This window comes from Magnolia sinica, chromosome 5 (assembly GCF_029962835.1).
Source record: "Magnolia sinica isolate HGM2019 chromosome 5, MsV1, whole genome shotgun sequence".
In the NCBI taxonomy this organism is placed as follows: domain Eukaryota; kingdom Viridiplantae; phylum Streptophyta; class Magnoliopsida; order Magnoliales; family Magnoliaceae; genus Magnolia; species Magnolia sinica.
In genome coordinates this window covers 114,374,903-114,389,225 of record NC_080577.1, presented here as the reverse complement: position 1 = coordinate 114,389,225, position 14,323 = coordinate 114,374,903, and the positions used below count along the sequence as shown (strand labels likewise).

At 40.0% G+C, this 14,323-nt stretch overlaps 2 protein-coding genes across 3 annotated transcripts in view; both read left to right on the top strand.

The window, feature by feature from the left end:
* Positions 1–517: 517 nt before the first annotated feature.
* Positions 518–14,323, top strand: part of LOC131246827 (uncharacterized) — a 62,989-nt gene continuing 49,183 nt past the window's right edge. Inside the window, exons 1-2 of one of the 2 annotated variants that reach the window (XM_058247253.1) lie at positions 518–660; positions 1,720–1,915. In XM_058247253.1, coding sequence (XP_058103236.1) covers positions 1,889–1,915 — 27 coding nt within the window. In that variant the 5' untranslated portion in view covers positions 518–660; positions 1,720–1,888. Of the gene's footprint in view, positions 661–1,719; positions 1,916–14,323 lie in introns of those variants that run through there. The other variant, XM_058247254.1, reaches the window with a different exon arrangement.
* Positions 9,815–12,853, top strand: LOC131246829 (uncharacterized). Its single transcript, XM_058247255.1, has 2 exons — positions 9,815–11,195; positions 12,465–12,853. Exon 1 carries the CDS (start codon positions 9,909–9,911, stop codon positions 11,190–11,192), a length of 1,284 nt encoding a protein of 427 aa, XP_058103238.1. The 5' UTR covers positions 9,815–9,908; the 3' UTR covers positions 11,193–11,195; positions 12,465–12,853.

Below are 14,323 nucleotides of genomic sequence, written 5' to 3'. Positions count from 1 at the left end.
AAGCTGATATTTATTTTTTCCCTTCATCTGGGTCTTTATGACCTAATCAACAGATTGGATGTCAAATAAACAGTATAGTGGGCCTTAAGAATATTTTAATGGTGGATATCTAATCATTATTGTTTTCCTGTGGTGTGGTCCACCTAAGATTTATATCCCTATCATTTTCTAAATTGGTAACTGAAATGATCTATAAAAATGGATGAACGGAATGGATAAAACACATACATCATGGTGGGGCCCACAGAGCACCGACCACCTGACACGGGGCTGTTGGGGAGTAGCCAATCCGTCTTCATTCAGGCACGTTCTTTGAAAATGGACGGTTCGAGAAATGCCACTTGAGCCTAGATACATCATCCACGGGCGGAGGACCGGATTCCTCCTCGTGATTTCTGCTCTTTTTAATCCACCCTTTCTGTCTCGTTCTTATCTCTTTGGGAATTCTCTCTCTCTTTCTCTCTCTAGCTCTCTCCGTTCCGTTTCATTTATATTTTCAGATCTTTCCGTAAATAGTAAAAAGTCGACTACAGTATTTTTACCATTTCCTACACATTTTAGGGTTTGATTGAGGAGAGAGGGCAGTGGCTTTTATACTGCAACTCTTCTCCTTTCCATCTCGTCGATGAAGCTTTTCATCTCTCTTTTTGCTTTTTTCAGGTGCATCCCTCTCTCCCCGTTTTTTCTAGTTCTATGAAAGATCTGCTAGAAATTAAAAAGCAATCTCTTTCTTGCAGAGTTTAGTCTCTCTCGCTCTCTGCTTGAAATCATAGAAAAATGATATATATATCTTACAGAGTTTTTTTTTTTTTTTTTTACTTCTGTCTCAAGTTCTATGAAAGATCTGCTACAAGTTAAAAATGATTTTTTCTTGCAGAGTTTCTTTTCAGAGTTTTCTTTAACTCTCTCTCTCAAGTTCTATCAAAGATCTACTAGAAATAAAAAATGATTTTTTCTTGTAGAGTTTCTTTACTCTCTCTCCCTCTCTCTCTCGCATGCCTGTTCTTTCTAAAGTTCCATGGAAGATCTCTTAAAAATTTTAAAAATGACTTTTCTTCAAAGTTTCCTCTCTCTCTCTCTCTCTCTCTCTCTCTCTCTTCTTCCTTTCTACGCTCGCTCTTTCTTAAGTAATATGAAAAATCTCGTAGAAATTTAAGAATGATTTTTCTTCGAAGTTTCTGTACTCTCTTCTTTGTTGCTACTGATCTGTTAGAAGTTCTCTCTCATTTTTTCCAGTCTATTGAAAGATCTGCTAGAAGCTCGTTCTCTCTCTCTCTCTCTCTCTCTCTCTCTCACACACACACACACACACACACACGATTTTGCTAGTTTTATTGAAAGATCTGGTAGAAATTATGAAGAATTGTTTCTTTCGCTTACTATTTTGTCTTTGTGCTTTTATTAAATTGTTTTAGGACTGGAAAACGAGGTTTTTGTTGGCTTTTGATTGGGGAATTTCCTTTCTTCCTTCCATTTTCTTCCCTCCCCCTTTCTTTAGTTTGACTTCAGCTATAAATGAGGAATCGTCTTTGATCTGATTCTGGTATTCGATTGTGCGGGTTTTTGCAGCTCACTCCCCCTTTTTTCTTTTTCTTTTTTGAAGTTCTGGGACATTCCCTCGCCTAATCTGGAGCCCGGAATGTGGATTCTCAGCTAACTTCTCCAAACAAAGATACGCCTTTTTTTTTTCTTTTAACGTTTTCTTCTTCTTTTCTGCAGATTTTCTTTCGTCTTTTGCTTTGTCTTGTAGCGTTGCTTGACAACGAGAGAGAGCACGCTTGTCCGTGTTCATGCGCGTGGACGTGACTGTGTACAGGCGTGCTCTCTCTCGTTGCCACTCAACTTGCTCGGCAAGGCGCTCCTCCTCAGCCTCTTCTATCTGCATGAAATGTCGGTAGGCGGAGGACATTGGAAGGTTTGGGAATTCTCCCTTTTTTCATTGGGGATTTCATGCTTATTATTAGTTGCAATCTTTTCATCTTCTTTATGCTCTTTTTGAATTTGGATTTTTTTTTTTCTTGCACTGAGAAGAAATTGATCTGTGGCAATTGTTTCTTATTCCGGTTGGATTAATTCTGGTACAAGGTTTATCAGTTTGCTGTGAGTTCTTGATTGTATGGTGGTGCGTTTGGCTACACAATTGAATTGGATATCATGTTTACTCCCCATATTGCATTGTTTACATAGATGTATGCATGTGACCTTAATACATTAATGGCTTGAGAGTTGATATCTAAGATACGATTATAATGCATAGAATGTTCTTTGAAAAGTCATTATGGTGTCAACAAAAGCTGAAGAAAGGTTGTGGTGATATGAGGCCTGTGAATGTGTGTCTAAGAAAGGATAATCCAGTCCAAAATTCATGAAGGTTCATTTCATAGAAAACCAGTTGATAGTTAGATTCTGTGGATGAAACAAACAAGGTGGTAAGGTGGACGACGTGCAATTCAATGAGTGAATTTGGTTCTGGTGCATTGAAAGGAGTGTAGACCCTCTGTCAACGTTTGTAAAGTAAATCAGACCTATAAGTTCATTTAGCCAAGGATACAGATACGAGTTTAGTTGAGAACATGAACAAGAATAGGGATTTTGTGGTATTGTAGGGGTTTCAGTTTTAAATGTATTGTGCAGTAAGATTGCCAGTGGAATGGGTATTACAGTTAATGACTTGTATAAATGCTAATCACTCAAGGAAAGAAGCTGATAAAGAATGGTTGAAGGCTAATAATATTGAACAGAAAGAATGAAAATAATCTAACAGATAATCCTATAAAAAGCAAAAGAGAAGCAAATAGGAAGATTATAAAGACTTCTGCATCTTGTGATCCAAATAGAAAACAGGAGGGAAGGAGTCATGTGGCTGTCTTGCAAACTATCACATTAACACAAAAAGAACAGTTCCTAAGTAGATGTTCTAGGAATAAACCTGAAGTCTCATCAAGATTTGAGTCCGTCAAGCTCTCTTGGTTGAGAAAACTCAACTGTTGTAATCTTATGCATCATAGGCCTTCACTATGTTATGATCCTCTCCTTTGTTTGTGGCAATGTTTGTAGTATTGGTAGCGTTACATATATATATATATATATATATATATATATATATATATATATATATATATATATATATATATATATATACACACTGGCTGGGAACACAAAAACATGTATCGATTTCGCCTATATTATCATTGATACCTGGAAATGTATTGCTGACTGAGGAAAACCTTGGAGGAACACTAGGAAATGGTGGAATTTCTCAATGAAACTTTAGCAGATGCTAAAATACACACATTTGCATATTTAGGGATCAAATAATTGCAAAAAAAGACTCAACAATAGTAAGTTGCTCTTTAATGTGGGTATAAAAGCATGTAATGCTGACCCGGGAAAACATTAGAGAAACATGGGGAAAATGGTGAAATATTTCAAATTTCAATGATACTTCAAAAGATGCTAAAATATACTTATTTGCATATTTAAGAATCAAACAATAGTGAAAAGACATTTGCATATTTAGGAATCAAATAATAATTTTCCCTTTAATGAAGCCTAAAAGCATGTATCAGTCACTCAAGGAAACATTAAGGAAACATGGTAGATCCATCCATTCATGCATGCACCTGCATACATACAAACACATGCATGATCCATCCATGCATGCATACACAAACACATAGATACACATACACAAACACACACTTCCATCCATCCATCCATGCATACATAAATACATCCATCCATGATCCATCCATCCATCCATACATACATCCATCCATCCATGAATCATTTATCCATCCATCCATGCATACGTATACATGCATACAAACATGTATTTCATCATACAACCATGCACCCATAAAAAATTGAAATTGTTTGTTTTTTCTTTTGTAAACTGATTTTTAGCAATACCGATTCATTGGCAATATTATTGAAACACAGTCGAAAATATTGGCGATACAAGAGACACTTGCAATTTGCACAGTTAAAGATATTGGTGATACATTTGCGATACTTAGCAATGTATCGCCGATACCTGAAATTTTTTATACTACTAGAGTTATCTGTATCACCGAGCTGGAGATATGAATAATATTGGGTATATTTCCATAATATCGAGGATACTCCGAACAATCGTTGGTGGCGCTGCCCCTCTTTAAGGGTGCAAATTCGTTGGGTTGGGTTGGGTAACGATTGTTCTAGGCGCAAACCAAATAAATTATTGGGTTTGGATTTCATGCTCTTAACTTGTTACATCAATTACTGGGTAAAGTCTGAGTCAAAATAAGCGATAGGATACTAAGCTTATCCATTTATGGAATTGGTTGGGTTTGCATCATGTTTGTGTTGGCCTGAACATGCACTGAGGATATATCTAGAAATTAGGACTGGAAAAATATTAAATATGAGTTATTACATTATAAAATAATACATTTTGTTTTAAATTATGAGAGCCATAAGGACTGTAAGCCCATACTTGTGCGTAACATATATACGAAATGGTGTTGCTAAATGGGTATTTAATGTGTCAGGTCCATTCCCAGTGAACAAACTCAACCCACTGGGGTCAGTGGCAAGTTGGTTTTGATAGGTTCTAGGCCCGAACTGTTCTGGTGATTAGAACTTAACGCATTTTGAAATTCATAGTGTAAGCTTACACATGGCATGGTTATAAATATCTCCATCTTGGATTTTTCTGAAATTGAACATGATGCAATGCAGTTCAAGATCCCTGAATTAACTCAAGGTCCTCTTGGATCCCAAAAGAACGAGATAAAATGCTGCAGCTCAATAAAGATTGGGCGACATAGGTAGATGGATATTGATAAATGGAAAAATATCAAGCTTTGAACAATAAATGCTGTCATATCTAAGAATCTGCCTTAAAAATCCAATGTTTGATATTGGCATGAATGTAAACATGGGTAGTAGCCTTTATTATTACGAATGGGTCACGCCCAATTCATTGAAATAATTATTGCAATTTATTGCAATTTGATTCCATATTGCATACAAACACAACCGTAGTTTCTTAACCAACCACCCCACCCCCCCCCCCCCCCCCCCCCCCTGCGGCCGAAAAATAGGTTTCCTTTTGACACCTGGTTTCATTTCATTACAAGATTGTGTAAGGGAATCTTAAGTTGAATCTTATTGAAATTGACAAGCCACGTGTTTTCTTCTAGATGAGCAACCTACTGTTTATTATAATTCAGTTTACTCACTCTTCTCGTCACTTGACAATATTGCTCTCTGGAGGTTTGTTAGCCCGCACGCATCCCCACCATGTAGACCTCTACACGCATCACATGTGCCAACCTGGCTAGTGTGTGGAATATCTGAATGGTGTGCGTCAGGTCTCCCACCGTGAAGTTCAATATGTGCAAAAACCAGTCCAGCCCACTCACTGGTGGGCCATCCCAAATGGAAAGGATGGGTGGTTTAAGAATTGCTAGTTGTCCATGTTCAATTTGCATGTGTTGCCTTCATGGTCATTCTTATGATTTTATTTTATTGTATATTCTCATCTTTTTGTTGGGGAGCACCATATGCCTCGTTCAGATCTCTAGCATACTTAACATTTTGGCACATGCGCAAATGTTCATGTGGAGGGGTGCGAGCGCAGCTAGCAAATCTCCTCTCTCTAATTACTTTGTGTTGAAAGCTGTAATCGATTTCTGTTGAGAAACTCTTTCTTCATTGATTGATAAATCTTTTCAACTGTCAATTATCCATGATAACTACCTGAAAGAGGTGAACAGCGATGAAATCAATGTCAATACTACCTTGGATTTCATGTTTATTACCATACTGCACATTGTTTAAATAGATGTATGCATGTGACCTTGGTACATTAATGGCTTGAGACTTGATATCTAATATTACATTATGATGCATAGAATGTTCTTTGAAAAGTCATTATGGTGTCAACAAAAGCTGAAGAAAGGTTGTGGTGATATGAGGCCTGTGAATGTGTGTCTAAGAAAGGATAATCCAGTCCAAAATTCACCAAGGTTCATTTCATAGAAAACCAGTTGATAGTTAGATTGCGTGGATGAAACAAACAAGGTAAGGCGGACGACATGCAATTCAATGAGTTGATTTGGTTTTGGTGCATTGAAAGGGGTGTTGCAGCCCCTGTCAATGTTTGTAAGGAAAATCAGACCTAGAAGTTCATTTAGAAAAGAATACAGATACGAGGTTAGTTGAGAACATGAACAGTAATAGGGGTTTTGTGGTATTATAGGAGTTTCAGTTTTAAATGCAGTATTATGCAGTAAGATATTCAACGGAATGTGTATTACAGTTAATGACTCGTACAAATACTAATCACTCGAGGAAAAGAAGCTGATAAAGATTGGTTGAAGTCTAATAATAATGAAAAGAAAGAATGAAAATAATCTAACAGATAACCGTATAAAAAGCAGAAAATAGGAGGGAAGGAGTTATAAAATAGGAATGTTATAAAGACTTCTGCATCTTGTGATCCAAGCAGAAAATAGGAGGGAAGGAGTCATGTGGCTGTCTTGCAAAATATCACATTAACACAAAAAGATCAGTTCCTAAGTAGACGTTCTAGGAATAAACCCTAAGTCTTTCTTGGCACCAAGATTTGTGTGAGTCAAGCTCTCTTGGTTGTGAAAACTCAACTTTTTTAAATTTATCTTATACATCATAGGCCTGCACTATGTTATGATCCTTGCCATTGTTGGCAGTTGCTCCAATGTAAGGGTGCAAATGGGTTGGGTCAGGTTAGGTTGGGTAGGGTTACAACTCACATGTATAACCCTAGATGCATGTATAATCAGGTTAAAGAATGTTCAAATAAATACACCAATTAACTAACCCATTCCAATCAAATGGATTAGGTAAATCTCAACATAAAGATGAGGTCATTTCGTCAGGATCATGCCCCTTAGCATAAAATCACGTAAACAGTAAAAATAGAGGACCTAAGGATATGGGGATATCCCAGATTTAGCATAAATCAGTCCACGGTCAAGTTTGAATCTGATTCTACTGTCTAACCATTCCTCTTCTCCCGTTCAAACTAGAAACGGGATATCTAGAGAGGAACAAAAGGGGTGAAGAATGAAGGGTTCGAGATTAACAAAGTATAGGTCCTTTTGTCGTCAAAAGAAAATGAGGATGATTCTTACATTTTCCTGCACCTCAAAGATGTAGAAAGAAGGGAACTTGAAATCGGGGTGAAATCCTCAACACCCAAGGGTCAATCTTGAAACCCTAATATCTTGAATAAAGAGGAATAAAAGATATGAATTTTTATTCATTCAATAATAATGAAAATAGGGTTTCACACAACATATATATATATAAGCAATGGAAAAAGTAGAAGTCCACTAAAGCCCTTGAAAACAAGAAAAATAGCAAAAATACGAAAAATCAATAAAGTGCAATAAAGCCCCTGAAACAAGAAAAAAAAATAAAAATGCTTAAAACTGAAACACTCGTGTGGTAGGGTGTGAAATCCAACCCATGGATCTATGCTTAGGGTGCGGTCATGCCACTCCTACACTTGTAGCGCGTCAGAAAATGGGTCCGATGGACCCAACGTCCATCCAAATCAACTCCTCCACTCTGGTACTCTATCGGTGACGCATCCTCCTCTGGTACACCCTAAAGGGTACACCACTGATGTCCGCATCAATTCTCCTCGGATAGGAAGAATTCGCCACTAGGATATCCCCATATCAACCTCAGGTATTGATGCGGACACAGGTGCATTCAAGGTGTACCAACGAAGAAAGCGCCAACCACAAGTGCCGTCCTTGTGGATAGGCGAATATTGAGGAGCTGAAGACCTTTCACATATGATTGGACATATAGAAGACCCCACTTAGGGAAGACACATGTGAAAGAAGATTGGAGAAAGAAGATCGAGCGCCTAAACTTTCCCATACTTATGTTATTTGCACGTTTTTTTACTTAGTTAGGGGTCTTTTAGTAATCTTATATCTTTATTTGCTTATCCTAGGGGTATTTTAGTAATTTTATGTCTTTATTTGCTTATTTAAGTGGGTTAAATCCCTAAACACAAATTTAAAACTATTGATTAATGAAAAGCAAACCCTTTGGTTGCCTCCTTCCTCTCTTCTCTCTAATGGTGCTTCTTCTCTCCCCTTGATCTTCTTCTTCTAATTTCTTCTTGTGCCCCTCTAACTTCCTCAAGGTAATAAATTTCTTTCTTCTATTTTTCAGTTTTGGCTAATTCTTCTTCGATCAAAATCTTGAGAACCGATCTAAACCCTAAATCCCCAAATTCTCAAATCCCTAATCCGAGAAACTTCTTGGTTCTTCGGACTAGTGATCTTCATTGATCGATTGGGTGTGACCATGCAAGATCGGGAGGTCTCATCCCTCGTAGGATCCAACCTAAGTAGTAATTGAATTCCATACTCCATGGTTGTAGTGATGGCCCGCTCCATTGCATGTTTCCTTTTTGATTTTCTCAGTTATGATGATTACTGTTAGAATTTTAGATCATTTATTCCTTTTATTTCCGCTGTTTAATTATCTCCATGAGCATGCATCGTAATTAGGGCTGTCCTGCGTCAAATTTGGTATCAAAGCCTAGGCTTGCATGGTTTTTGTCTAGATCGAGTTATCAAATTAGGATTTTGATTTTTAGGTTTAACATAGGAAAGTTCCAGGTTTAGAAAGTTTTCAATTTTAGAAACTTTCCAATTTTAGAAAGTTCCTAATCTGGAAAATTTTCAGATTTGAGTTGTTTCCTATTTCAACTTAATTGTGTCAGTTCATAGTAGTTTTGCATTCATCGCATTCATCTTGAAAGTCATAACTCCTAGTAGTCTAGTTAGGTAGAGTTTGGTTCAAGTCTTCATTGTATGCCCACGAGAAAAGGTAGAGGTTTCGGACTTTAACCTACCATGAATAACAAGCAGTTATCTGAGCAACTTGCTCAATTGATACAAAAGATAACGGCCCTAGAAGCGGGTCAAAGGCGTGAGTTTGCTCGCCTTGAGAACCAAATTACCACTACCATGACTAAGGTGGAGCAACTAGAGGCGTCCCAAAAGGAAAACCCCGCTGTAGGGGAAGATGCGCACTCCCAAGTGAAAGGAATCATTGAAGAACGTGCTGCCACACATGGTGGTAATGAGGATAGAGATCGTGGTAACAGTCGTGGTGTGGTGCAAGAGGCACGAGCCACATGTGGTCATCAAGACCGTTATGATCCAGATGAGCGTGCGATGAAGAGTGTGAGAGTTGAGGCCCCGAGTTTTGATGGACGCTTCGATCCCAAGGCATTCCTTGACTGGGTTGCTGACATGGACCACTACTTTGAGTGGTATGGCATGTCAGAAAACCGTCAAATGCGGTTTGCTAAGATGAAGCTTGTGGGTCAAGCCAAGCTCTTCTGGACCAACACCGAGCGTAGGATAGAGAGAGTTGGTAGAGCCCTTATCACACATTGGTATGAGATGAAAGAGAAGTTGAAGGAGAAGTACCTTCCTCTCTCATACCGTCAGAAGCTCCTTGACCAATGGCAATCCTTACGCCAAGGGTCAATGCCTACCGCTGACTACATCGCTAAATTTGAAGAGTATGTGATGCGATGTGATATCCGAGAAGACCCTCTAGTAACGCTCTCGCGTTTTAAGACGGGCCTTTGTGCGGATCTTCAGCGCGAGCTTATTACTCGGCCCTTAACGGACTTAGATGAAGCATATCAAGTCGTGCAGGAGTTAGAGCAGTATCTGAAGGCTCCTGTCTTTCGTCGTTTTGAGTTCCGAGACTCCACTGCTAGATCTAGTTCCCAAGGAACTAAACCTAATATTGGTAATCAACCTAGGGCACAGGCGACCATTCCGCCTAGGCCTAGGGAGGACAAGGGCAAAGGGTTTCTTGGTGCCGGTCCTAGTAACATGAGCCAAGTGAGGTGCTATGAGTGTGGCAACCTTGGCCACATGTCTAATCAGTGTCCTACGAAGAGCCGTGGGAGAGCCTTAGTTATAGGGGAGTCCCACGAGGGTGGAGATGACCAGGGTGATTATGAAGTTGAAGAGTATCACCCTGAAGGAGGACTTACTGATGAAGAAGTGGATGGAGAAGCAACGCTTGCAGTAGTCAGGCGTGTGTTAGCTCAGTCTAGAAGTAGTGCTGACTGGCGTCGAAGCACTATCTTCTACACTATTGCCAAGTGTGGTGAAAAGAATTGTAAGGTGATAGTGGACAGTGGAAGTTGTCAGAATGTGATTTCCACTAGCACCTTAGATCGCTTAAAACTGAAATCCACACCTCATCCAGACCCGTATAAAGTTTCTTGGGTTGACAAGACATCCCTACCTGTCACCCAGCAATGTCTAGTCCCCATTGAGTTTGGGTCATACAAAGAGTCCCTGTGGTGTGATGTTTTACCTATGGATGTGGGACATGTTATCCTAGGTAGACCGTGGCTATTCGATAATGATGTCACGATCTTTGGCCGTTCGAATGCGTGTACTTTTATGTATAATGGTAAAAAGATCAAACTTAATCCCATGCCACCTGAGAATACACTAGGGAAGAAGAAGGATGAGAAGGCAAGTGAGCCTAGAGAAATGGGGAAATCCAAACCTAAGTCTTTACATATAATCAGCGCAAGAGAGTTTGAAAAAGAGGCTAAGGAGGATTCTATGGTGTATGCCCTTGTGGCTAGAGAAATTACACCTGAGGTTCCATCAGAGTTGCCCTGTGAGGTGACCTCGGTCCTGAAGGAATACAGTGATGTATTTCCTGAAGACTTACCGAATGAGTTGCCACCTATGAGGGACATACAACATGCCATTGATCTTGTCCCAGGGTCTACTTTACTGAACCTTCCTCACTACAGGATGAACCCTGCAGCGCATGCAGAGTTGAAGAAGCAAATTGATGAGCTTCTGCAAAAGGGTTTCATCCAAGAGAGTATGAGCCCGTGTGCCGTGCCTGCATTGTTGACGCCAAAGAAAGACGGCACGTGGCGCATGTGTGTGGACAGCCGTGCCATAAATAAAATTACTGTCAAGTATAGGTTCCCTATACCTAGACTTGATGATATGCTTGACATGATGGCCAGGTCTACTATATTCTCTAAGATAGACCTCAAGAGTGGATATCACCAAATTCGTATACGCCCAGGAGATGAGTGGAAGACGGCGTTTAAGACGAAAGATGGGCTATATGAGTAGTTGGTCATGCCATTCGGCTTGACTAACGCACCCAGTACTTTCATGCGGGTGATGACACAAACTTTGAGGCCATTCATGAAAAAATTCCTAGTGGTGTACTTTGACGATATTCTTATTTATAGTACCACTAAGGAATCATACCTTGAACATTTAAAGAAGGTCTGTAGTGTCCTTAGGAAGGAAAAGTTGTACGCTAATCTTAAGAAATGTGCATTCATGTCTAACCAAGTTGTGTTCTTAGGATTTATAGTGTCATCTGAAGGGATGCGGGCAGACCCTGAAAAAGTCAGAGCCATAGTTAAGTGGCCAGAACCAAGGAACATTCATGAGGTGCGAAGTTTTCACGGCCTAGCAACTTTTTATCGTCGGTTCATTAGGGGTTTTAGCACGATCATGGCTCCCATTACTGAGTGCATGAAAATGGGAGAGTTCGTGTGGTTTAAAGCCGCCGTCAAGGCTTTTAAAGAAATTAAGGGCAAGATGGTGGAAGCTCCTGTCATGCGTCTACCTGACTTTTCTAAAGTCTTTGTAGTAGCGTGCGATGCGTCTGGTGTCGGTATAGGTGGAGTGTTGAGTCAAGAAGGACACCCAGTGACCTATTTCAGTGAAAAACTGAATGAGGCAAAACAAAAATACTCCACTTACGACAAAGAATTTTATGCGGTAGTGCAATCCCTGAGACATTGGCGACACTACCTCCTACCGCAAGAATTTGTTTTGTTTTCTGACCATGAGGCTTTGAGATATTTGCATTCTCAGAAGAAACTCAACCCAAGGCATGCCAAGTGGGTAGCGTTTCTTCAGGAATATTCGTTTGTTTTGAAACACAAGGCCGGGGTTGAAAACAAACCAGTGGATGCCCTTAGTAGGAGAGTTGCGTTGCTCAACTCCTTGAGTGTAGTGGTAGTCGGATTTGAGCAACTAAAAGATGAATACCCCATATGTCCTGATTTTGGGGGTACTTACGCGTCGCTCTCTAGTGACCAGCATATTATGGGTGAATATGTTCTTAAAGATGGCTTTCTTTTCAAGGGAGACAGACTTTGTATTCCCCGTATGTCCCATCGTGAATTCCTCATCTGGGAGCTTCATTCAGGAGGGATAGCTGGTCATTTTGGTCGTGATAAGACCATTGCCCTTGTGGAAGATCGATTCTATTGGCCAAGCCTCAAGCGAGACGTAGCCAAAGTTTTAGGGCAGTGTCGAACATGTCAGCTGGCAAAGCAAAGAAAGCAAAATACCGGGCTGTACACGCCATTGCCAGTGCCACAGGCTCCGTGGCAGGACATTAGTATAGACTTCGTGCTCGGGCTTCCCAAGACTATAAAAAAGCACAATTCCGTTTTTGTCGTTGTGGACTGTTTTTCTAAAATGGCGCATTTCCTCCCATGTTCGAAGACGTCAGATGCGTCTCATGTTGCTCGTATCTTTTTTGATGGTGTGGTGCGTCTCCATGGGTTACCTAAAACTATAGTGTCTGATCGTGATGTTCAATTTACTAGCTATTTTTGGAAGACACTGTGGCACATTATGGGAACTCGTTTGCAATTTTCTACTGCTTACCACCCACAAACAGATGGTCAAACTGAAGTGGTAAACCGTAGCCTTGGAAATCTTCTACGTTGTCTAGTGGGTGAACATGTTAAGACTTGGGACCTAATTTTACCAACTCTGAACTTGCTTATAATGGGTCAGTTAATAGATCTACAGGGTTGAGTCCTTTTGAAATTGTAAGTGGTTATAAACCTAGAATGCCCATAGATCTCTTACCTATGTTTGTTACCCAAAGGTCTTCTGAGTCAGCCGATGTATTCGCACGCCATATTCATGATTTGCATACACATATTAGATAGCGGTTAAATAAGAGCAATGATGATTATAAAGTTTCAGCTGATTCTCATCGTAGAGTCCAAGAATTTCAAGAAGGAGACTATGTAATGGTGCGAATAAGGCTAGAGCGATTCTCTCAAGGATCAGCAAAGAAATTACAAGCGCGTAGTGCTAGACCATTTAAGATATTACAAAAGGTTGGGTCCAACGCGTATCGGGTTGACCTTCCATCTGAAATGAGCATTAATCCAACTTTTAATGTGGAAGATTTAGTCCGTGCCCATAGTCCCATTGTTGATACATCGTCCTTTTCATGGCCTTTTTCTGAGTTTGCTACCCAACCCCTTCCACCCCCTCCTCCACCCATTACCCATAAAGAAGCAATTGAGGAAATCTTGGATGACGAGATAGTATCCACGAGAGATGGGGGTTTCCAAAGGTATCTTGTCAGGTGGAAAAACAAACCATCGTCTGAATCTACATGGCTGTCGGGCGACGCATTGCAGGGTATTGATCCAGATATACTTGAGCACTACAAAAGTTTCAGCTCGTCGGGGTCGAGTTTTTCTCACCCGAGGGGAATTGATGCGGACACAGGTGCATTCAAGGTGTACCAACGAAGAAAGCGCCAACCACAAGTGCCGTCCTTGTGGATAGGCGAATATTGAGGAGCTGAAGACCTTTCACATGTGATTGAACATATAGAAGACCCCACTTAGGGAAGACACATGTGAAGGAAGATTGGAGAAAGAAGATCGAGCGCCCAAACTTTCCCATACTTATGTTATTTGCACGTTTTTTTACTTAGTTAGGGGTCTTTTAGTAATCTTATATCTTTATTTGCTTATCCTAGGGGTATTTTAGTAATTTTATGTCTTTATTTGCTTATTTAAGTGGGGTAAAGCCCTAAACACGAATTTAAAACTATTGATTAATGAAAAGCAAACCCTTTGGTTGCCTCCTTCCTCTCTTCTCTCTAATGGTGCTTCTTCTCTCCCTTTGATCTTCTTCTTCTAATTTCTTCTTGTGCCCCTCTAACTTCCTCAAGGTAATAAATTTCTTTCTTTTATTTTTCAGTTTTGGCTAATTCTTCTTCGATCAAAATCTTGAGAACCGATCTAAATCCTAAATCCCCAGATTCTCAAATCCCTAATCCGAGAAACTTCTTAGTTCTTCGGACTAGTGATCTTCATTGATCGATTGGGTGTGACCATGCAAGATCGGGAGGTCTCATCCCTCGCCGGATCTAACCTAAGTAGTAATTGAATTCCATACTCCATGGTTGTAGTGATGGCCCGCTC

What these genes read in the sequence shown, in the direction of transcription:
- LOC131246829 (XM_058247255.1), top strand. Translation starts at nt 9,909, where the DNA reads ATGAGCCAAGTGAGGTGCTATGAGTGTGGCAACCTTGGCCACATGTCT.